General features: G+C 35.2%; 1 protein-coding gene across 2 annotated transcripts in view; it reads right to left on the bottom strand.

The window, feature by feature from the left end:
• Window positions 1-3,199: 3,199 nt before the first annotated feature.
• Window positions 3,200-25,656, bottom strand: part of NYAP2 (neuronal tyrosine-phosphorylated phosphoinositide-3-kinase adaptor 2) — a 250,148-nt gene continuing 227,691 nt past the window's right edge. For both annotated transcript variants that reach the window (XM_081052852.1, XM_081052851.1), the window contains one exon: window positions 3,200-8,501. In XM_081052852.1, coding sequence (XP_080908978.1) covers window positions 8,274-8,501 — 228 coding nt within the window. In that variant the 3' untranslated portion in view covers window positions 3,200-8,273. The remainder of the gene's footprint in view (window positions 8,502-25,656) is intronic.

Raw genomic sequence — 25,656 nt, 5'->3', positions numbered from 1 at the left:
TGGTTGAGACCCACTGGATGGCAGAGTATCTTGCTGAGTTACCTTGGGTAAGAGCTGGTCCATAGGCCCTGAGTAAACTGGAAACATCCCTCTCAGATGCCACTGAAATTTGATGAAGGTTAGAGTTGCTTGGATGGTCGGCACACATCCTGCTGGCAGCTGCACAATAGGAGCAAGAAGTAGATGGAAAAAAGGAGGAAAAGAGAGTCCCCTTCCTCCTGCAGTGTCTCTCAATCACCCCCTGCTGAGAAATCTTAACATGCAAGTTGCAAAGAAAAATGATATAAAGGACCCAAATCCATTTTCATGCAGCAGACAATGAGGGGCAGATTTGGAGTTGATGGGTATAAATTGGTCATTTCGATAGTTATATTTAACTTTCTGATACCTATCCGCTCATTTCCATGTGGACACATGTGCTTCAGTTTCCAAGTAATTTAACTTTATCAATTCTCCTAAATAATTAGAAGAATCATATTCTAAAGGATATGAGCATATCTAGGATATGGAGCCACTTTCGTGATAAATACAATATGCTCAAAAATTAGCCTACAAACTTAAAAGTTACCCAGAAATCTAAATCACAATTCTCTGAAATGGTGATTAAGTGGTTCCAATTTCTTGATTACCTATCGCTTATTGTTTATTTTCTTTTGTTCGAAGAGGTAAGGGAGAGATAGCACTGAAAGAGTTTATACTTCATGGAGATTTTCCCCCCCTGATTTCTAGCTTTTCTTTCCCTTTGACAGTTGTTTCAGTATTATAGAAATTATATTCCTCTCCATATCTATGAATATCTGTGACCATCAGTGCAACACCAAAATCTGTGAAGACTGGAGTTTATACAAATCGGGGAGGGATACTGTAAGGAAAATTAAATAAATTATGAATTCTGTAATTCATGTGAAAATATCCCTCCAAGCCCAAAGTAAATGTTTATCCAACCTAACTTCTCAGCCAGATCCCAACAAGTCATACAGCCACTCCCTTGACCTCAAATCAAAGGAAAGTAGATTGGAAGGTAATGTAGAAAAAGACATCACTCTGAATTGGTTGTAGTCAAATACCATACTTTTGCAAATTTTACATAATCATGTGAACCCATTGCTGGGACCCTCTTCCCAGCATCTTTGAGTGGCTTTGACCTGTGTGTGGCCTTCACATTTAAGCTTCATTAGTTTTACATTAAACCTACCTCTGGTATCAATCTGTAATTTATTAAGATCTTTACTTACCTCTTCTATTGGATTTACTTCAATTGTTCGGTGAGTCTTGGTTTTCTGTATACATTTATTAATGAGAGGTGGGCTGATCAGTTTAGGGAGGTGTCCCGGATACCCTTTTTAGTAGATCTATGTACTCTTACACTCTGATATAAGAAATGATCAGTAACTACAGAATTTCTGAAAACCTATAGTTTCCTACTCGGAGCTATAACTGTGAAGTTTGTTCTCTTTTATGGAAGATATGCCTCTTTGGTGTTAAGTAAGTAAATCTAAGTTAGATGCCCGAGTTCCATTGATGTTGCCTGAATATAGTGTTTACATAACATTCAAAATGTCTTTGAATTTCTACATATGATAAATAGCAAATTAACAGGCGTTAAATAAGAGGCTGTGTTCCATTGGTTTTGTTTGAGACTCAGATCAGCCTGACTTGAGTTTCCAGGATCTATAACTATCATCTGTAGAAGTCTGAGCAAGTTCTGTAAACTTCAATTACTTCATCTAGAAAATAAAGATAATCATAAAGTTCAGGTAAGAATTAAGTAAAATATAGTAAAAGCAGTGAAGTATCTGTCACTGAGTAAGCAATAAATCATAGTCATAATTATCAGTTGCTATTACAATGAATTATGAACTTTTGGTAAATAATTACATAATGTATCGTGGTATGCATTTTGTGAACTAGAAGCATTTACACGGGTTTTATCTCATGCCCTAATCTTTTCTTTCTCTTCTTCATATAGTTCTCACACATTTCTAGTATATGTCCTTTCTATATTTTAGGCATTAATATAAAATGCTTTATTTTATAGCAAAGTGAAATTTCAATGAATGTACAAATAGGTATACATATATAACTATGTAAACAGCAGTCACCTGTATATACAGTAAATCTTGGGCAATAAATTACAAAATGTCAGAGACCTGATACAATGTTTGTTTTATGTCATCAAAGAGAGGAAGGAGACACGATGTCAAAGGAAGGCATAGATCAACTAGAATTTACACTTCATAAGTGCACTAACTCTGCCCCGTTAATGTCTAGAACAGTGCTTGGTATATAAAACTTCAATGAGTATTTGTTGAATAAGTACATAAATGAAGTCAATGACTATATTTAGTACTGTCACGTAGCAGAGCAATGGGCCTGTCACTCTGGGGAACAACAGATTTACACAAGCAAATCTGTCTCCTTTCTGGAATTTACCCTATAGGATTAGAAGACAAACTCCCAAGAAATAACTATTATAAGGCAGATGGCGTTGTAATGGACACTCAAGCATAATAGTGTGTGTGTGTGTGTGTGTGTGTGTGTGTGTGTGTGTGTGTGTGTGTGTGTGTTGGGCATGGGAGTGGGTGTTTGAGGGCTGTACATCAATTCCACCTGGAAAGAAATCTAATAGAACCTTAATATATATTACAGAAGCACTTTTTTGTAAGCCTGCTGAACTCCAGAACCTTGTTTGATATATTTCAGGTGCTCAATAATATTTTAGTTATCGCTACCCCAGTAGCATTAAACATGCTGACTTGCTCCCTATTTAAGGAAGAGAAGTATGACTGAAAACATGAGTGTGCTAAGTACCCTTGCAATAAACATCTTGTCTGAATACACAAGTCTAGGATTACTGGATTTTTCCCTTAATGCTCCAGCACACTTTTTAGATACACGCTGAATCATTTAACTGGAATGAGATGTATACAGAAGAACAAGAAATGTGAAGGTTCCTTCTATTTAGTGAATCACCTATTAGACGCAGAAGCCAAGTGGTGACTGAGGACAACTGGGGGTCACATAACTAAATTGAAGACCAGGCCCTCACTCTTTACCCACACTTACCTTCTCCAATTCATGCAATCTCATGGCAAACTGTGGAAGTTGAAAAATGTGTCCTTTCCTTTGAAAGAGTTGTTAATGATCTTGTTTCTTGATGAAGGAATACCAGCAACAACAAAGTCAACTAATTTAAACTATTGCTTTTATTATAATTACACGGGAGCACAAATGATAAGCACAAAAGTATTGTAAAATATTGCCAATGCACTAAAGAAAACAATTTGTTTTCAAACAACATCTGGTTACTTCAGTAGTATCAAAGTACATTTATAATTACATGTTACCTAAAAAAAAATCAAGTACAAAAATTAAGAGAAACGAAAACATCAGTGTTTATATTATTATGTATATAGAAATGGCTAACAACACATGAGTAGAGAAATCTGTTAGCTAATGTTTATTTGCACAATTTTTCAGGCACATACCTGACATTTTTAATGAGTTATGAAAAATGCAATACAACATTCAGATTTTTAGATACGGTAAACATGTTATGTTGGAATGGATGTTAAATGGTTTCTTTTAAAAACCCTGTCTTGCAAAAATGTAGTGCCATTATCCACTAAAAAACATATTATTTTATAGCATTTTCTCAATAGCTATTTGTTTCAACTTCTTGAAAAGAGCAAGAAAGTAAACATACAATTGCTAAATACGTAAACACATTTTTAGTGCAAGATAACAAGACCTGTGACTTCACTGTGCTTTGCTTTTATAATCACAGTGCACTTTACACAAATTGCTACACTACAAATGTTAGCGTAAGGAGTTCCAAACAAAAGAAGTGCATACTAAACATTTTCATATATATTATATACAGTATGTATGCTGTATGTGGGTGTGTACATGTGTAACTGTAGATGCTTTTAGGGCGGGCAAACCCAGTCATATTTGGGAACAATTGAATACTTCAAGAAGATTTTCGTATATGTTTGGTTGCGATAAATCCAACAATATTTCTGTAAAGAAGTTCCCCTTAAATCTGAAACCTTATAATATTCAAAGGGAAACACGTACAGACATTATTTTTTTCAGATCACACACATTTTGCTACAACGTATTTGACCCAAATATCAAAGGTTTTAAATTAATCCAAACCCCAAGCAAGAGTGTTCAAGTCCAACATAGCAAAATGTGTTATCCTTTTACTGATCTACACAGACAGCAGTACATATGCTATGTGTACATATAGAGGCTTACACATCTTTTATACTTAGACATTAACTTTAATGTTTTAGTATTTTATTTTGACTGTACACTTGATCTGAAAAAAAAGAGAATACCGTATACAAAGACATAAGAGATGTCAAACACATGATATTGTGTATCTACTTTAAAATAATTGGCTTTGTTTTGAAAACATTAATGATTGCATAATTAAGCTTTTTAAAGCAGGGACCACATCTTTTTGCATGTTTAATGCAAAATGCTTCAGAATTTTGTTTAAGTAACTGATATATAAGTTGTCAATAGTGAACTGTTAAATAATGGATTAATAACAAATTGTCCACGATTCCACAGTAAGCTATCGATTTTTCCATTTAGGAAAGATGTCATGAGTTATCTTAAATACTATACGTGCCATTTTGTTTCGCTTCCATTTAAGTTTGGGACACAGTAAATTATGAATTGCTCTTCTATTTTACTTCCATTCCTTTGCAAGTGTGAATTAACTCTCATCTCAGATTACTTACTGTTTAAATCACAGGCATCTTAGTTTCATAGATAGCCAAAGTTAGCTTGTAGGCTCTTTGTTATTTTAGGCAAGTGACTCACCTTAACCTATAAGTGATGTGAAAACTGCATTGTATGTGCATTGTTTTGATGTCTTATTTAATTAGTTAACACCATTTCCTAATAGGATTGTTTAGTTTTTTGACTTGACCACTAAACTCGCTCAAAAGAGTCAAACCAACGTGTGTGAGGATTAGTCTTAAGCCAAGTGTAGTAAGAAAAATGTTTCTCTGCTCTCCAGAAGCATTTAAAACCAAAAACTATTTGGAACCTCAGTATCTCTGAAGTCCCAGTGCCATTATGTAGAGAAGGAAGTTGTACCTAGTTGTATCCAGACAATTGCTGTATATTTGAAGACGTATCTTCTTTAACACTGCAAATTTTAACGTCTTAATGTTTTGTCTTGTTTCACTTTCCCAACAATTTTATATGGGTGGACAGTGTCCTTCATTGACACAAATCAATCACTTTTCACTCCAAACTTGCTTCAATGGCATAAACATGGGGGAACCAGTGGCAGTATTTACGTAAAGAACTGTAATATCTCAGAATATGCTGGCTACTGGGATTGGGTAGAAATGCAGGACTTGATTTTTCCCTTCCATCAATTCTAAAGAAATTTGTCTCTTCTCTACTAAGAAGTTTTCACATACAAAAGCATCTTGCTGACAGCCAAGAAAATTCTGTTTCTATAGAATGTGCTGTGAAAAAAAAACATTTTTCATAGGCATGAGCTCTTTCAACTTCATAACCATGCCATGTAAGATTTGTTCTTTGGCACTGCTAAAAAATATGAGCATTGTCATTCCATAGGGTTCTGGCTGTAGGTGGAATTTTTTTTTATCATCTGACCAAATTCATAGATTGAAGTGTTCTGATTGACTGCCACCAGAGAGTAACCTTTTTTTCCCCTCTTTATCCTAATCACCTCTTTTCCTCCACATAAAGAAACACTATACAAGGAGGAAATTAATTATTGAATGGCTATTGCCACATAGGCTAAGCCGCAATGGACAGTTGTATAGGCACGTAATACATTCTTGAGTCATATATTGGTGAAGCTCCTTTTCCAGATCTTTCAATTATTTTCCATCCAAAGCAAGATTTGGAGAAATTAAATAAAAATGGTTGCCTGAGGTCAGATTTTCAAACAAGTTGCCTTACTAGAAAATAACTTGCTTGAAAAAGGAGTGCATGAAACCATGGGAATGGCTGAATCCAACATAAATCATTTTAGTACCTCTATTTCCTTCTTGACAAGTGGCCAGCATTAAAAAATATCATCTGCTTAATTCAAAGAGATATGGAAAAGATCGGCATCTGAAAAACACGTTAGCTAAATATAAAATTCAAGGGAATTATCCAATCATCACCCTACTAAGCCAGAAATATATCAATGTCAATGTCATCATAAAGATTCTGAAAATTCGTGTCATATCTGATTGATTGGCGTGAGTATATGTGGTCATAATAACTTAAATCAGTTTAACAACTTGGGTCATAAACACATTTTATTTTCATTGTAATTTTTATCTTAACACATTTTCTTCACTCTTAGATTTGTGCTCCATGGATTCTTGAGTTTGAAACGTAACTGGTGAAAAATGGCAACAGGACTTATTTAAGCTACTTAAGATCTCTCCATGATTTCCTGTACTTGTGATTCTGCATTTTTTTACCACCTCGGTTATACAAGAAAAACCTAAATCTTTAGAAAGCATTTCTGTATACAGTTCTGTCACTGAGTCCTCATTCACGCATACACTTGCACACACAACCCATACACATGCTCCCTCTTACCTTTTCTTCCTTATCTTTCAGAATTCTAATTGGACATCAAAATATACATTAATTATAAAATATTAAAAATTATCTTATAAGATTTCAAAAGCTTGAAAAGAACTATTACTGTAAAGCATTACTAGGTTTTTAGCAATATAGATTACAAAAATTCCCTAACTCCTGTTATATTTGGTTTTATTGAGCAACACTGTACTATTGCTGTCAAAACCCTTACAGAGAAAACCACTGACGGTAACTTCAAACACATACCTTTTCTCTCAGAAATATAATACTAAATTGATAAAGAAGAACCACATACTGTCAATTTTAGGAAGCATAAATAGTAATTTAAATATACAAAATATATGTGATAGTCTCCTTTTTTATTCATCAGTGGCAATATTTATATTCAACTACAAGTTACTCTTAGAAGATATATATGATTTGTTTAACTTAAATTTCACCACCACATAAAATTGAATCTACCCCATCCCCGATCCCCTGCATTTCCTGTTTCTTCCTTGAAACAAAATAAAATAAATTAGGGGTCATAATTCTTTGGTCATGGTGTCATAATCAGTAAGAATGGGTGTGATGATCATACACAGATTATGACTCCAAAATGTGGCCATAACTAGTTCGAAAAAATTAACAAGAAATACTATTCCATTAATGGACATAAATTTCGAGAAAGATTGGCATTTAGTGTACTAAAATATGTAAACTCATCTGGTTAAATGTTTATTTCTCATTTTCTAGGGGAAACATACATACGAAAAGTTACTTAAATAGTGATTACAGTGGCTTTGATGCCGCCGGTCCCACCTTCTGGAAAGTAGTCGTGCTGTTGAGCTTTTGATTCCTTGTTCCTTCCATTGTCACAGTGAACCCTGGTCTCCTCCAATCAGATCGATGATGCATGGACGCAATCCCTAAAGTCATTTCTGAAGGAAATGTTTTCAGCTAGGATGTCCAAATATACCCTAATCACTTTTCTCTGGAGTCTCACTAACCATTGCTTGGTATCAAGACAATATTAAAGAGAAATTCTTTCAAAGCCAATGTAGCAAAAATATTTGTGTTGATGTAACATGGATGTCCAAATTAAGCATCACACTCGCATTCATATCCTGTCAAACCCTTAAAAACTTATAAAGCAACAGATGCTCTTAATGAATAGGATGTTCAACTTCTACATTACTAGCACCAGTCATATATTATGTGATTGAACGTGATTTATAGCTATGAGCTCTGTACAGAAGCCAAATGTGGGCAGAAAAACAATATCAACTGTAAAAATTAATAATAAAAGGCATCAAGGGGTTACATATAAAAGAGATAACAAACCAGTTAATACCGAAATTATGTCATATAGTAAAATTCTTGATATTTCTGTCATTTATATACGTATAATGTATTATTTCAGGTGTCACCCATAAACTAGTAAAATATTTACATCTTAATCTCTTCTGGATTCAAAATAATCCGTGATAAATAAGTGTGCCTTAATTGCAAAGAAACATACATTTTATCTTGAACTTGCCATGAGTAGGCACAGCTTCCCATGGGGTGTCCAAGGAAGCGCTGGCATTCCATTCCAACAGAGAAGATATGTAACAGTTATGTATCACGTGACCGAATCGACCTCCCTCTTCGTGCTCAGTAATGTGAAGCTCATGCCATCCTGTACACCGTCATATGGCAGTATCCCAGAATACCGTTTGCTGTTTAGAATAGGGCGGAGGGCTGTACTTCTTTGCACCTGCGTTCTTCTTCCAGCTGGGCAAGATAGGCATGCTATCCTGTTTGCAAAGGCCCTTTTCCGTTTTCTGTCTAGCCTTTATTTCCTTGCACAAGCAACGCTTTTTCTCAATCATCTCAAGCATTGTATGGTCTCCATGAAACCACGGCATGCATGCCACCTGGCAAAAAAGAAAGAGTGAATACAGAAGAAAAAAAAATGGAATGAAAGCAGGGTTTTTTTTGTTTTTGTTGTTTATTGCACTGTGCTAGCTGTTTCAAGAAATGTCAGCTGTTTCTATATCTTTGAAATTCTTACCAAGCGAAATTAAATAAACTATAAATAAAATTGCTACTTAAATTAGGACACATTGTGATAGTATTAGACAATAATTTAGGCCTGAATATTTTCTTAATATGTTGTAGAAGTTCACATTATGGAAACAAAACCTTTTTTTTTAAATCTTTTAAAGCAATTTGCCAAATATTTACCCATCATTTGTATGTTGACTCCATTGTCTTACAGGTCCCAATACATCTAAGTTCATTTATTAGAATTCCTTTTCAGTGACATCTAATATGAATGTGATATGTTTTAAAGATTTTAAGGAACGTTTTTATTCTTGAAATAAAACTTGGGTTTATTTATATTTAGCGTGTAGAAGTAAGACTTTTAATAATTCTACCAAAATGACTGTCACCATGCATCTAATGCTTAGAATTTAAATGCTTAAGAAATTCTTCTGCAAAGAAGCTTTTGCTATATTTTTTTTACGCTTCAGCAAATGTCTAACATAGAATCACTGGACTCTGCAATCGTACTGGCACAGATCCTGATTAGTTCTAGAACTTTAGAGAAACAAATTCATCAGGTCAACTGGATACCAGGAGAAAATTCAGTGCTGACTATATATTAATACAGATACATATATTTTGGGGCAGATAGACGCTGCTCCCAGGTATATGTGGCCACACCCACCAATAACTATTCTTTATAACAGAGCTAGCAGGTTGAGCCTGTGACACAGGGACAGCAATGACTGGGCCATAAACCAAGGATGGGGAGGCTTCCACCTAATGGTTTAAACAAATCTACTTCGTGACTTGAAAATCTACTCCGTGACTCCGAGCTCACTTTGAGTCCTTAGGTTTGATGTTACAATTTTAGGATAATAATCAGAGCAAGTACTTAATACTAACTCTACACCAGATCCCATTCTAAGTACTTTGCATAGTTTAATTCATTTAGTCTCACAACGATGATGCTCTGAAGTATTTATTAACCCGAAGTGATAAGTAAAATGAGACTTAGAGAGATTTGGTAACTTGCCTAAGCTTACAGAGCCAATAAATGGCAGTCAGGATTTGAGCCCCAGAGTTCATCTCTAACACCCACCTTAACAACGACACTATACTCTCAGTGTTTGCACAGCTGGAAAGGATTGGGGAGATAAATTAGTGCAATGTCCTGAAGAGTATAGGTGAGGACACTAAGACTTCAGGAAGTTATATCTTTTCCAAAGCCAGGCACATAGGTGTTGGTGTGAACAAGGCAGTTTCAGATTCTCATGATTCCTAATCCTTCAGGCGAGGACAGGACTAGAGCTAGAAAACAAGCGTCCAGAACCTGTAGGTGTCAAATTTCTCCTTGTCACCCACTTCTTGGCTTCTTTATCTGAATAACTGAATTGAGAATATCTCAATTTCAGAAGTGGCTGTAGTATTAAATTGAATAATGAAAGTGAAGTCGTTTTCAAAAACAGTAAGGCATTACCCAGTAATTATTAATCTAATACTAATAAAAATGATTAATCTAATCCAATGCTAAAGACCTAGCAATTTTCCAAAACACCTGCTTTCTGCCAAGCGTGTGCATTAAATCCTCTCAGATGCACTGAAAGTTAAAATTTATCTCCATAGTGCAAGTGAGAAAACGGACTCTTGGAAAGTTTAAGACACTCGATCGAGGTCACAGCTTATTAGCTGTGATGCAGACCTATATCAAACTCAGATATATTTGACTACAGAGTGACTATTCTTACTACGAGAGCATGTTCGATTTCCTGAATATGATTTAGATATTATAATACTAGTTATTGTTGTATGTACTACTGTTTCCAGGTGCTACTCAAAAATGTGAATATATTTATGTTTTTTATGAGTCAATAAAAAGTGATTATCAAATAAAACAAAATCAAGGCACTTGGAGTCCCGGAGACGGCACTCTTAGATACATTTCTTGAATGTGACTGATGATATAAAATTCCTTGAAAGGATGAGCTGTGTGTTATGGCCTTTGGTGTCCTGTATCCTCTAGCCCGTGGCCTTGACCAACAGTGTTCGCTTTTTAAATGAAATTTAACTCTTTTGCTGCCACATTCGGATATGTTTTACTGTGGCTTGCACTATCAACAACAAAGATCTTTTGTATATGTCATATTATGTAATATTTTGTAGTAAATTTTTTATGTCATCAATGCCTTTAGATTCTAATTTATCTATACATAAATCTAATTGATGCCTCTTAGCATGTTCTATTTTTTGCTAAAATTCAATATAATGGTAAATCTATTACCATACAACAAAGGTTTAAAATAAAAATCATGTAACTTATGTACAAAGCAGTTCAAAATTTTGTTAAGTGTATAAAATAGTCACAATATCAACTTTTGGGGTCGGGGGGCGGCCAGAGGGCTCAGTTGGTGAGAGTGCGAGCTCTGAACAGCAGGGTTGCCGGTTGCCGGGGACTAGACTTGGAGCTGAGCTGCGCCCTCCACAACTAGATTGAAGGACAACGACTTGGAGCTGATGGGCCCTGGAGAAACACACTGCTCCCCAATAGAAAAAAAAAAGTTACTGGGTATATCTCAGGCTCATGACAAATTTTAAAAAATCAACTTTTAGTTTTTGTGGATTTTTGACTCATTTTGAAAAAAAAACAAAACACAAAAACGTGAAATCAACACAGTGAAAGAGTTAAAGTTTGTTGGGTTAATCTAACCTACAGGTTTTTGTCTCAATAGGAAACTGCCAAAGTGGCTCAGAAATTTTTCAAACGATTTATAATATTTTGTAAAGTAATAATTTATACAATAAAAAATACAGTAACTCTAATTTGGTGGAAATACAAGCAGAATTTATTGAGTGACTATATACTGTTATAAATGGAATTTGTAACACAGAGTTCTCAAAGGACAGGCCCCAAATCTCATCCATCTCAGTAGCCCAAACACAGAACAGTCATCAAGCTCCAGATAAAAGTTTTATGAATGAATAGAAGCCACCGTCATTGAACAGTTTTTGTTGGCTCTCAGAAAACTCTCCAAATAAGAAAGGTATTTACAGCATTACTTCATTATTTGTGTTGTATTCACTGGTCTACACAAACATTAAATCATTTATTATTTATTTTTGAAAATATTTCAGGTTTTGAATCAGTATATGTGACTGCAAAATATGAATGTTCATGGATTAGCTCTGACAACAGTATCACCAATATATTTCATAGTTGTCATTACATCGCATATATGCATAACTACATTAAATTATCTATAACATGTGCTCTCTGTCAATTAGAAGTTAAGTATGTTAGTTTGTTAAGATCAATTCTTTAAAAACCTGAAGAAGTTTAAGAATAAAGTTATAAAGTATGGTTTTTCGTATTCTTCACATTTTTATTTTAGAATAATTATATGCCCACTTGATTGATATAATGGTTTAAAATATTAATAGAAGAAAGTCAACTCTGTTTTTTTCACACTGACCCTGCAATATTAACCTAACCATCTTCTTTTGGAGACCAGATGTCAATAAAAATTCCATGAGAAAGCATTGCCTAATACATGAAAGAGGGCTAGATATGCTAAGAGAATTTAAAGACAGGCTGTTAGAAAACAGCCAATTAATGTTTTTGCCCCAAATTTTAAATATGTTTACAAATCTGTCAAGTGTGGTATAGAATCTTCTCAGATTAAATCTGCTATCAAACATTTTTTTTTCTCATTTAAAATACTCAAGAAAATTATCATTGTCTTACAATAAGATGAATGAATGAGGAGCGTGATTGTTGGGAAGACAAATCTGCTTCCTATATTTACTTTTAAATAGCATGTGTGTTTGTATTTCTCTCTGGAGGGTGCACATTCTTTTTAATTCCCTAATGTTACTATTACTACTGCCATTTACATAGCCAAATCCCCCTCCTCTAAAATATGTCTAAACATTATATTTTATTCTGATAGGAAGATGTTGTACTTCAATTCATTTATTTAGACAAAACAAGTAGCAAGTTTAGCAATTATAGGAAGTGTGTTAAGAATGCTACCCATAAAAGATTTCATAATTTCCTATTTTTCGTTTTGTTTTGTTTTATCATCAAATTCATCATATCCAATTTAAAATTAGCTGTAAAATACCATTGCACTTCACCCTGGAGTTGAAAGAACTCTGAGAGCCGATATACAACTCATTTGAAACTAAGCCCAGTAAATAAACTCTTCTAGTTTAGCTATTTAATCAAGTGTCCTCGTTTCTTGTCTTTAATCCAGGAAGGGGGGCAAAAAACAAAAAAGCATACACAAGCAAGTAAGTATACATTGAGAGACAATTGTAAACAATTGATCAATTGATATGAATACACTTGTATCTCTTGGACAAGGTTTAACATGATTCAGCAAAGGCAATATTCTTGACTAATAGCCCATAGACAGAAAATCAAGTGGCGCTCCCCCTCAGGAAGGTGAAATAAAAATCTCCACCACTTATGTGTAGGCTGCACACAGTGACTTCTTTCCAAAGAGTACAGAAAGTGAAGGGGAAGGGGAGAAACACTACAGTGGAGAAACCTGGTGAACACCGCCTATACCACAGCAGGTGATCAACAGTGATAAGCGATGTTGAGAGAATGTACTCTTATTATGATGTGGTGAAAAAGGCGCGGTACCTCTGTGGGCTTCCTTCCCCAAACCTTAACTCCAAACTAACTTTGAGAAAAATACCAAACAAACCCAAACGGAAGGGTATTCTACCAACTATCAGTCCAGTAATCCTCAAAACTGTCAAGGTCACAAAAATATGGAAAGTCTGAGAAGCTGTCATAGTCTAGAGAAGGTGAAGGAGACACGATGACTAACATTAATTAAAGTGATATCCAAGAATTGAGCCTGAAAAGATAAACACTAAGCAAATCCAAATAAAGTGCTATGGACTTTAATAATAATGTATCAATATTGATCCATTGGTTGTGACAAATGCATCACGGTAAGATACTAACAATAGGGGAAACTAGGTGTGGGGTATACTGGAAACCTCAGTGCATACTTTGCAGATTTTTTGTAAATTTAAAACTATTCCAAATTTTTTTTAAAAATGTATTTTCAAGAATCAAATCACGGGACCCTATTCTTTCCAAAGAATAGGTAACTGTATCTTTCATTTTTTTATATGGAAGCAATATGACACAATGGAAAAGAGTTAAGTGACTTGATTAGGATCCTGACTATCATGTGACATTGAAAAGCCATGTATCTCTCTGAACTTAAATGTACTTTCTGTATACATTGTGTGTGTGTGTGTGTGTGTGTGTGTGTGTGTGTGTGTGTGAGAGAGAGAGAGAGAGAGAGAGAGAGAGAGAGAGATTCATAGTGTGTATCCTTGTATATAGTTCATATACACACATTTTCTGTATATTGTACATACTTTATATATACATTATGTATACTGGTTGGTAAGTCACATTTCACATGGATGAAGGAGTCATGATCTTATCTACTGATCATTCGATGTGTCAGGAATAACAGAAATGGAGTATTTAAATCACTTCAGCAATCATCTTCTCTAGAAAATCAACTAGATACCTTCTGATATTGAGTATATTTTATCCAAAGAACAAAGGAATAGTGATACTATCCAAAAATAAATCTCTATAATATTTATTTAGAATATTGAATTTTCCAAAGTGTGTCAACCATAAGAAAATAAAATATTCTGAAATAAACACTTGGAGTATTTCAGTATTAAAAATGATACCATAATAAAACTGATAGAAGCATGTGTATCTCTACTGCTCTTGATTTTTGTGCCTTGTGTAAATAGTAATCATTCATCAGAGATTTTAGTAGACAGGAAGCATTGTCAAGTGGTGCCCTGTTGGCCTTGGAAATAAGTTCATCTGTGAGCCTTGAGATTTGTGATGAAAATTTAATTCCCTAAACAGCAGTTACAACACTAATTTTCAGATACTCTGGGGTGGGGGGTGACAGGGGGCAATCTATCAGTTCCATGTTGCTTTCTCTGTGTCAACTTTTCTCATCCAGATAGCCCATTTTAGGAGAGATCAACATTCCCAGCAAGGAGAAGCTTTAATCTAGCTGAAAAGGAAGCTAGCGTTTCTCTGAATTTTCCCCTTACCCCGCAGAAAGTTCCTCAAGAGAGCATGGATAGTTTCAGTGGGGCAACAGGAGAAAGCAGGCATGAAGGCCTGATCCCTGGTGTGATTCAGGGATTAAGGGACACAGCCGATGACGTGTGTGTGCTGGCCCTGTCCTGAGGAGTCCTGAGGTCAGCCAGAGGTGTCCGTGTTCTCAGGAAAATCTTCTCCCTCTCCCACTGTGTGGGAAGATTGATTCTTTATTAACAAAATGTACACAGAGAATAAACACCGAAGTGACATGGCTTTTTCACATGTATCTCCAAGGTAATGGACAGACGTTGGTAAACTATAACCCAGTTTGCAAATATAGCCCACTGCATGTTTTCGCACAGTCCATGAACAAGAATTTATGTTGTTGTTAAATAGTTGAGAGAAAAAAAATCATATTTCATGACACATGAAAATTCTATGAAATTCAAATGTCGGTGTATCATATGAAGGTTTTAAATTTTTATTTTTCAACTACAGTTCACATTCAATACTGTTTTATATTAGTTTCATGTATACAGCATAATTGTTAGACATTTATATAATTTATGAAGTGATACCTGACTGGTCTAGTACCCATCTGACACCATCCTTAGTTATTATAATATTATTGAGTATATTCCCTATGCTGTACTTTATATCCCCATGACTTTTTGTAGCTATTTTGGATAACGTTTTAACCAGCACACAGATATGTCCATTTGTTGATATATTGTTTATGTCTGCTTTCATGATATAAAATAGAATTGAGTAGTTGGGATGGAGACCATATTGGCCACAAAGCCTAAAATATTTACTGCCTGGCCCTTCACTGAAAAATTTTGCTAACCTACTAAGTAAATAACCAATTGACCCTTAAAATATGTATCTATTAGAACTGCCTGACCGAAGACCAAAAAAGATCATGTCAATATTGGCATTATAAAAAGGCTATAAAACAAAATCAAGAGCATTGATTGATACACACTTACAATATTTTTCATGTCCTCTTTGCTCCATTAGGTAAATCATAAAGGATAAGACTAGATTTGAAATCAGCTCTCACAATTAGTTTAGAGAAATTATTGGGCATGTTGACTACACATTTTACAATTTCATCATTATAAGAAAAAAGAGGGATGTTGGAATTGAAGAAATAAAGTGAAGAACCTGGTTTAAATTCTCGAGATAAGAGATTTAATATAAGGTCAACTCCTTTGTTTAATAACCCTATAGAGGTTATTCACTTGTCTGTGGTATATGACTGTAGTGATCCAATCCAAGGTCAAAGTTGTTTAAAAAAATTTTTAAAGAATAATTTTAGTGAATTATTGTTCTTCTCCAACAATATTTTGGAAAGAAAGGGTCAGCTTTACATAGTATAGGCCCTCAAAAAACATTTTGTTACTGATATTACATAGAGATGAAAGTACTATAATTTTCTGAATTTGTAAGCAAATTCACAAATAAAATCACTTTATTACTTAGTTGTCAAATAACAAGTGATCACATCCATGTTACTTGACCATAACACAGAAAAAAAAGTCTGTGTCTTTGATTAAGGTTTGCTCCATGTAGCTGTTATAAAATAGTTTGTATTTTAAAAACATATAGAGGTGACCTAATATTTTCTATGGTAAATGTTTAAAAGGTATAGTTAAATAATCTATGTGATTGTATGGTTAGTATAAACACCACTTGTTGAACACCGAAAAGTATAAATTCAAGGCCAGGAAGATGCTATGAGAATTAAAGAAATAAAATGTCCTTAGCTTTGAGACTTTGATGATATTGTTTGAAATAACACCTTGAATTGTACACCTGAAATTATGTAATTTCATTAACAATTGTCACCCCAATAAATTTTAAAAAAAGAAAAAAGGAAACAATGCTTTTGGTATAGCTTTAGCTTTTAACATAAATTTTTGCTCATTTTCTCATCTTTAAGTCTGATCTATTGATTGGGTATTTTAAAAATTATCTTTTTGTAGTCCTCACTCATTTACCAGCAAAGTTGACTCAGACCTGTTTTATGAAAGAATTATTCAACAAGGTTACACTTGAGGCATAGACTGGAATTGAACTATTTATTTCATGTGTGTGAATTTACCTTTGAGATATAAATAAATTGATAAAATGGGAACCACTCTTGGCTTCAAAGTTGCTTCTGAACGCAACATCATAGGTGTACATTAGCTCCCGCCCCCCCTTTTTATTAGATCTTTAGATCCTTCTCAGTGTGTATAACCTCTGACCTATTGCTAGACATGTAATGAAAAGCATCACATTTTCGTATTTTAGGTCATAGATGCTATTTATTTTCACATATCTCTGTGTGTGTACACGATCAATTATGTAACACCCATCAAAAAGATTTAAAAATCAAATTGTTTTGATTCTGGGTGGTGAACACACAATGTGATATATAGACGATGTATTACAGAATTGTACACCTGAAACCTATTTAACTTTACTAACTACTGTCACCCCAATAAACTTTAATAAAATAAAAGATTTTAAAATTACAAGTTAGTATGGCTATAAAAATGACAACTGTATGGCTATAAAGACAAAATAGACTTTCAAGTTCACAGAGATGGCTCATTTTCTCTGTCTGCAAAATGAGGAAAATTCCTCACACTTCAATTTTATAGTGATATCCTCTAATCAAGCCCTAGGTTATAAGTTACTTTTGAGGACAGAGGTTGGTTTTAACTTCCATACTAAACAGTGACAATTAGAGTTGATTCGAAGCTACTCCAACATACAGTCCATTCCTCTTTAATGACAGCCATTCTATTTTTGTGTGCATGTTTGATTTCCTTCTTTCTTAGGAGACAGTAGAGGGGGATAAAATGGATAACATGACCTGGTTTTGCCACTTATCAGTTGTGGGATTTGAGACAAATCACTTAACCTTCCTGAGACCTTGTTTCTTTATCTGTAAAATGAAAATAATAAGACCTCAATTTTGTTGGGAGGATTGCAGGTAATAATTTAGCATTGACTACAAAGTGGACACAGAAAATATAACTCCTCTACCCCAAATATATTGTGAGTTATTTGAAGAGAGGGGCTAGGCTGTCAATTCTCACTTCGCCTTTAACACAGTGACAGTACGTAATAAATTTTCATGAAATGAATGAATGAATAAACAAACGGAAGACTAGAAATGTAAATGCTCCTGAGTGTTTTCAGGAATGGACCTTTAGAAATTTTCATTTAATGAATGAAAGTTTCCACTGTGGCTCAATTGAATCCAATAATATTCTAAATGGTACAAAGTTAAAAATATGCAGTATTTCCTGGGTGTTTTTTAACTCCAGGAGGCATCTGCCCTTAAACTCAGCCTCAATGCCGTGTCAGACATAATCTGGGTGTTCTCCAGCTGAAAACATTTATCGCTCTCAGATTCTGGGGGCTTTGAGTCCTTGGGTTTTCAAGGATTTAAATTCTTTGAATTCTGGGTTCCCAGAATCCTTGGACCTATGGCTTAAGGTAAATGACAAACTGATACTCCCTAAACCTTGTTATGCAGTCAGCCTCCCTTGGGGGTTTGCTAAAATGCAAATTCTTGGACACTATCCCCAGAGCTTCTCATTCTAGTTTCTGGATAAGGCGGGTCTCAGGCAACTGCAGTCAAATGGTTCAAAAAGCAATTAATTTCATAAATACTTCTCAAACCTCTCATCATCCTATACATTGTCACGGTCATTTTCTTGGTTCAGATCCTGGACTATTGAGACTGCCTCCAGTGTCCCACTGACACAGACCACTTCAAATCTACCATCCACACTGCTGCCCAAGTGCTCTCCGTGAAGCCCCCATAAAATCACATTAACTCAATGGATTTCCTTTGCTTAAAGCAAAAAAAAGAAAAAAAGAAAAAATAAAAAGTCCATCACAATGAGTTTCCACATTGTCTTTTCTGGCTAATTTAGTTTACCTCATCCATTTACTTCCTACTCCTGACAACTCAACATTACAGGCGCATTACTTGCTCTCATTTTTTAGCTCAAGCTGTTTCCTTCTTCTGGAACTCTTTTCCTTCCCGCAGCCTTGTCTTTCATGTGAAATCCCACATATGCTTTTAAAACTGACTTAAATGCAGCAAGAATTCATTCAGAGACCCTCCATGACTCTGACAGCCATGATTGCTTATAGCAGGCATAGTATTTACTCATTCATTCATTACTTCCTGAAGACAGCAGACCTCTTACACCATGCTCTGATCAATGTGTCTACCGTGAATTTTGCACAAGATTGTTAACTTCCCGAAAGCAGAGATCTTATTTTCACTATTTTTACAGGTCTAGAATCCAAGTTAGTACACCCAGAGATGTTCCACAATGTTTTCAATAGTTAAAGCTTAAGTGAAACAAAATTTCAAAGTGACTAGTTGGAAAGATGTTTTCCACTACTTTTTTCTGATTATGACAGTAATATATGCCCGTTCTACAAAATATGGATAATAAAAATATAATAAGTAAACATTATCTGTGATATTACCATACCAAAAGTATAGTCTATTTCCCTACACATAAATCATACATACATAATCTTATCGCATATATGCATATATATATGCATATCTTTTTAATACTTGGGATTGTGATATACATAAACGTTTACATCATTGCATTTTTCTCATTATTACTGTCTTAAATATTTTGTTCAACATGTAATAAAAACCAGTTATTCATTATGAATTTCTTTAGCCATTTTATAATTGCTGACATTTGATTGACTTTCATTTTTTAAATACTGTAAATAATGTTTTAATAGTTTATGTTTGTTTGCTTTTCCTTGACAAGTCCACTCACACAGCAATTCCCAAGTCAAAAGGTCAGAACATTTTGAGGCTCTCAGTGAAGAGTGTTTGTTTTCCAGAAAAGTTAAACCATTTTCTATCCCCATAAGCATTTGGGGACTGTCCTATCACATCTTTATTAGCTCTATGTGGAGTTACCAAGCTAGCAAGCAAGCAAGAAAACAAAGTTTATAAATTGTGGGTGTCTAAAAGAACCCTTGAATTTCACTATATACTCTTATTAACTGTGAGTTGAATGAGTTTGAATATTTTGCAAATGTTTAATAACAGAAGAGTTAATCTATGGCCTTAATTTATTGATTAATTTTTCTAATGAGGTGGCAGTTTTAATTATTAATTAAGAATTGTTCATATAAATTTGGAGTATTTATATTTTATTCATCATAATAAATTCCAATTTTGACACGTTATAGTCATTTATGTTACTTCAGATAGATGTTTCTAATTTTTATGTAAACAAATCAATTGTTATTTTCAACACTTCTCCATTTTGTATTCTTTAAAGTTCCCACTTTTTTGATAAGCTCTAAATATAATTATTTATGTTTTTCAATGTTTATGGTTTTATTGGACTCTTTATTTCATCCTTTATTTAATGTGTTTATATACGTCCTTGTTGCTAAAAGTATGCTGCTTAGAAAAGGAAAACATTTTTAATTGGAAAAATGAAACAAAGTTAAAAGAATGAAAGGGCACATTTTACCTTTTAATTCTTCATGAGTGAGAATCTACTTTTATTTATTTTAAATATTTAATCAATTGTTCAAGCACATATTTATCAATCGTGATGGTTAAGTTAAAGTTCTATATGTCCTTCTATACTATATGTTCATTTTAGGAGGTAGAAGTTTGTGTGAAACTTCCAGTCATTATGCATATCAGTTCTACCTTAAGAAACATAATGTCGAAATGACAAAGCTATGCTACCGCTCTTCACATTACCCTGGTGTAATCTTTATCTTCTTGAAAGATAAATCTATATGAACACACACATAGGCACACCTAATCAGTCTGTATTTTTGATGATAAAATGATGATAAGTTGAGGTTAAAAAACTGGTACAGCATCATATTTCTAATACAAGGCAGAACAGGAATTGGAATTCAAGACTAAATGTACCAAATGCTAAAGTCCACGCCCTTATCATTAAACTGGATCGTCGCACAACTAATTATAATGAAAGTGACCCACACTGGGAAAATAACAAAAACAAAACGTGCACACACACAGTTATTCTGGTACTGTCGCTTCATAGTGCCAACGGCATGGGAAAGTGGTCTAGATTTAATAAAGGGGGTCAAATTTGCTGCTGAAAGATTGAAAGATTAGAGGATTTACGAACTATCAAACTTTAGTGGAAAGGAGAAACTTCAACCTTATTATTTGTTATAATTACCATTACTGTCGTCACCACCATCCTCTCATCTTCATTATTATCAAGATCATGGGCCCAATAAGCGTCGTGTTTCCTGTGAGTGGGCAAGACACTGTGCGAACACTCCACCTGCCTCATTTCATTTTGGCCTCACCATAACCTGTGGTGGCTATATTCTAGATGAGACAATCCAGGTGAGAAGTGGTTCAAGATGACTTAGCAGTCTTTGGAGACAGAGTCCATACTGGGCATGAAAGGGAATTACCGATAGAACAGAACGCAACTTTCTCCTTCCTGGATTAGACCCTCCTCCAGTTCAGGTTTTTGTGCCTCTAATCCCCAAGAGTTCACTCATAAATCCCCAGAATATTTTTGCTGGATTATCTTTTATATCCCAGGGTTGAAATGCAAAGGTAGTTCTTCGCTGCTCTTCACTTTCCCTCTCACCTGGCTTTCTTCTGAAAGAAGTTATTACTAAAACATTTAATGGATGGAGCTTCCTGATAGAGGACGCGTCCAAGGGGGGAACAATGTCAATAATCGTAAGAACAATGGTTCCTTTCTTGCTACACAAGAATAGTTCTGTCTCATCTCATTCACTGGTTGTACCTCCACATAACTGTGTGCTGAGAATACATGATTCTGGGTACTGCACCAAGGAATGCCTTCTGAAGATATTTTTCTTTTTATTTCATTAACCACAACTGAAGTTCATTTCAACAAACACTTTTTTCCTCAGTTCCATGGTACTGAACAATATAATAATCTCCATACATTTATGCTTCTCCAAGAATATTCACAAGCATGGCGAGAGGTTAGTGTCTCTGGACTGGGTCTCACAAAAGTGTTGGCTGATTTAATAAGTTGCATTAGGAGAAAAGCCCAAGAGAAAGGCTGCCTAAGGAATAAGGCCAGGGATGTTTTATGCACCACCATGAAATAAGATGCCAATTAAATCGAACCATCATTTTACAAATTCCTCACGGTAGTGGAATTTTAGGGAAGAATAACATTTTAATGTCTAGAAAAATGCACGTTTTAAACATTTAAAATGCAATACAGTTGCATATTACAAGACGATGACAGCTAAATGCAAAGGAAGTTGTCAAAATAGGATGTTACGTTTGTATGGCTAGTGAGCAAATGTGACTGGCAGTTGTATGGGATTTGGCATATGTTCTCTGGTGAAAGACTATCATCGAGCATACAATGGAAACCTACCTACCCAATAATACATCATCCATCCAGGTATGAGTGACGTGATATTTGCATCTTTATACATGCATACGAGACCATACATACAGATGTACCAAGTGGGTTCCTCTGTGTAAATATACAAAAAAATGCAATGTCTGAGAAATAATGGTAATAATGCATGAGAAAGAGTTGATGTATGAGATAATTCTTAAGTGTGTGAAATTGCCTTAAACTGCCATTGCATTAAAATTTGTAAAAAGTGGTGAAGGACATGTAACATAAGCATAAATAATATATAATATGATATATAACACTCATACACCAAAATGCAACATGAGGCTTTTCATGAAAGCTGTTTCATGTCCAAATGTAAAAAATATTATAAAATATATTAATCTCTATGTCCATAGCTATGATGATGTATAATCTTTAAAAAATTACATATATCTATACATGTACGTGTGTAACATATATGCATATATTTCTTGATTTGGCTTTTTACTGTTTTATGATTATGAAGTGTTTGCCCTTGGAATGTAAAAAGGCTATAAAAAATTGCAATACACATCTTCTCCAATAAAAAAGACACAACATATTTCTCAGCAACGAAACCTACTGACTAGAGATACAATTTCAGCTGTTAATTGATTACGCTAATTATGTGTAAAAACAAAACAAAACCAAACAAAAACCTCTGAGCAGGTTTCAGAATTAATCTATGCTTTTAAATGAGCAAGAGATGTATAAGAAGAATGCCTAAAAGAGACGTTCCCTGAAGGAGCAAACAATATTACAAGATAAAATTCAATTACAACACTTGTATTGATGTTTTCCACTAAGTATATTTTCTTAATCGCTTACATTAGCATCAATTTAATTCACGTTTAATTTCATTACAAAATATTGGCTTTTCATAGTGCATGTGGCCTTGACCACAGATAAATGAGAAAGAGACACATCTCAGTAAACATTTGTTTTATCTCACAAAAGGAGATACATTTGTTTATCTCACAAGACAAGATGTCAGTAAACATTTGTTTATCTCACAAGAAGGAGTTATAGGAAAGTAGAATATGCTAATCCTCAAGGAACAGACTTGAGTATGTACTAATCTCCGGAACAGCTCACAATCATTTTTAGTTTTTATAACTTTGAATAGAACTGGGAAAGTGCATCAAGTACCTTTTTCCTCCACGAGAATGCATTGCCCAATATGAGCATAACTGGGTTACAGCAGGAGAAACACGCTGGCGTTCTGAAGCCAGCTTTGCCATTTGCTAGCTGTGAGCAACTCATGTCCCTTGTCTGGGCCTCAGGTTACAAAGGACCAGAAAGCACACACTGTGAAATGCAGAGCTGTGTCGGGCTCACAGTTGTATTTTGCATAAAACACACACATTCAAAATGTTTGAGCCAAGGTGAAAAAAAACAAATTAGTAAATTATACATTGAGAGAGAGAATGACGGAGAGAAAAAGAGAGAGAGAAATAGAGAAATGGGCGGGGGGGAGGGTGGAAGTGAGAAGAGGAGGGCAAGAGTACCAGGACTTTGGCTTTTCTTGAAAAATCAGAGAAACATGGCAGCAGTTGTCTGGAGCTGAGTTTCCTCTCCTCTCTTTAAATAGGATTGTCATTCCAGTTCATCCTGGCCCCCACTGTAATTTATTGCTGCGGCAAAGTGCCAGTTGTCATTTTTCGTTTCACTGGTAATGAAACTTTTCATATAGTGGAAAAATATGTTCTGTACTGTGGATTCTATCAAAGTAAGAAAGGACTCATTTCCAATGCCTCCTAGGCAGCTGCGGACATTGGGGTCTGTGTCTCCCTAACTGCACAGTCTAAATACATTTCCTTTCATTCTGTGATTCCAAGTCGAGCGACACTGACCTAAAGCTTGCTGCCCTGCATCCTAACTCCAAACCAGCACTTACCATCCACCCCCCCAGTAGTCAAAATGATCCTTGCAATGTTGATCAGAAATTAATTGGGCTCTTATTACGATTGGATTTCCGCAAAAGGGGTTGGACATTTTCTTTTTCACCAAATTAACCCAAATCTTCATGAGGTCAGTATGGAAAGGCAAGAAAAAATAAGCACTTTGTATGAGAAACCCAAAATCAGCTGAAGAGGAAGCAGCTTACTTGGAGACACGATCTACCAAGTCAAGAATTCAACACATAGGCCCTTTCCTATTGCCTTTATGTCTTCCGTCTCACTTTCTTTCCTGCTTCCCAGGCTGTTTACTGACTGCCCTGGAAGACAACCCTCAGAGCAGCAGAAAACAAGGTGCCATAAGCTCACCTCACTGTTGGCTGCGAGAGACAGGCCCTGTGTGTGAGGTTCTGTGCTCGACAGACAAACCAAACACAGGTTACCGTTCGAGCTGCACATCAGAAGTCATGAAATCTAATCCCAGAATTCAAGGCGCCTATTTGTTGTTTAACGCACTTCTCATGAGGGCAATTTCCTGTGGTTTTCTCAAGTTTGAAAACCAGAAAGTATTTTTTATTCAATGTTACTGTCATAACCATGAAGGAGAGTGGGTAGTTTAAAAATACATTTTGTAAATGAATACTCACTAAGCGTCTGTAGTTATGACAAGCATACAGTCTTTTAGCCTGAAAGTGATTGACGTCATTACCTAGAAAATGGCTCTGCCATCACAGCTCCTCTCAGCACCTACCTTTCCAAGAATCGCCTCCTTCATACATAAGACCAACTTATGTTCAGAAGTAGAATTCAAAGCTAAGATTTAAAGCTATAAAGTCCTTGCTGGAAAGTATCCCAGGATCGTCTCTGTGCCTCAGCCATATTACGCTTCCCTAGTTCACAAGTCATGATATTACTTCCCATCACAAAGCCCTTCAGTGGGGCGCTTCAGAGGAAAGAGAGTCAACAGCGGGATGATGCTGGGAACAGTCACAGGAAGAGCAAAAGGAGGGGTCCTGACTACCACCACAAGATTTTTCTTCCCAAAGAACAGCTTTCATCATGTCATTTACCCGCCTAGAAACATCAAGGGGCACCCATTGTCAAGAGCATTCTGTGTCTATATAGCCTAGGTTGTGTTGAAACATAGGGACCTGGATGGCCACATTCGCTTTCCTGATCTCACTGCAGACAATACCTTCACAAGAACTGCCTCCACCTTGTGTCAGCCCGCTCCATTCCTGACTCAAATCAAGGGATGATTTTTCTCAGTCAAGACTGCTAGATGTCTGAAGATGTGATGTGCCTGTTCCTTTTGAAAATTTGAGGAATCCTTTTTGATACACTGTTCTGGGCTGTTTCTAAGAGCCTGAAGAAGTAACCAACACAACTTCAGAAATCCATACTTTCATAAAAACTGGAAGGACACACTTTCTTCCCCTCTGTTCTTACCAAGATCAGACTAATAAACCACTGTGAAACAAAACACAAGTGGGGGGAAAATGAAAGTCAGAAAGATGGGGGAAGCTGGATGATCTGAGTGTTTTGTAATAGTTTGTAGATACCAGAAGGGTTCAAATGGAATTGAGGTGGCAAAAAAATCCTATTA

Source organism: Rhinolophus hipposideros (genome assembly GCF_964194185.1).
Source record: "Rhinolophus hipposideros genome assembly, chromosome: 6".
NCBI classification, from domain to species: Eukaryota; Metazoa; Chordata; class Mammalia; order Chiroptera; family Rhinolophidae; genus Rhinolophus; species Rhinolophus hipposideros.
Note: the sequence above shows the minus strand (reverse complement) of the source record. Positions and strands in the feature narration are given on the sequence as shown.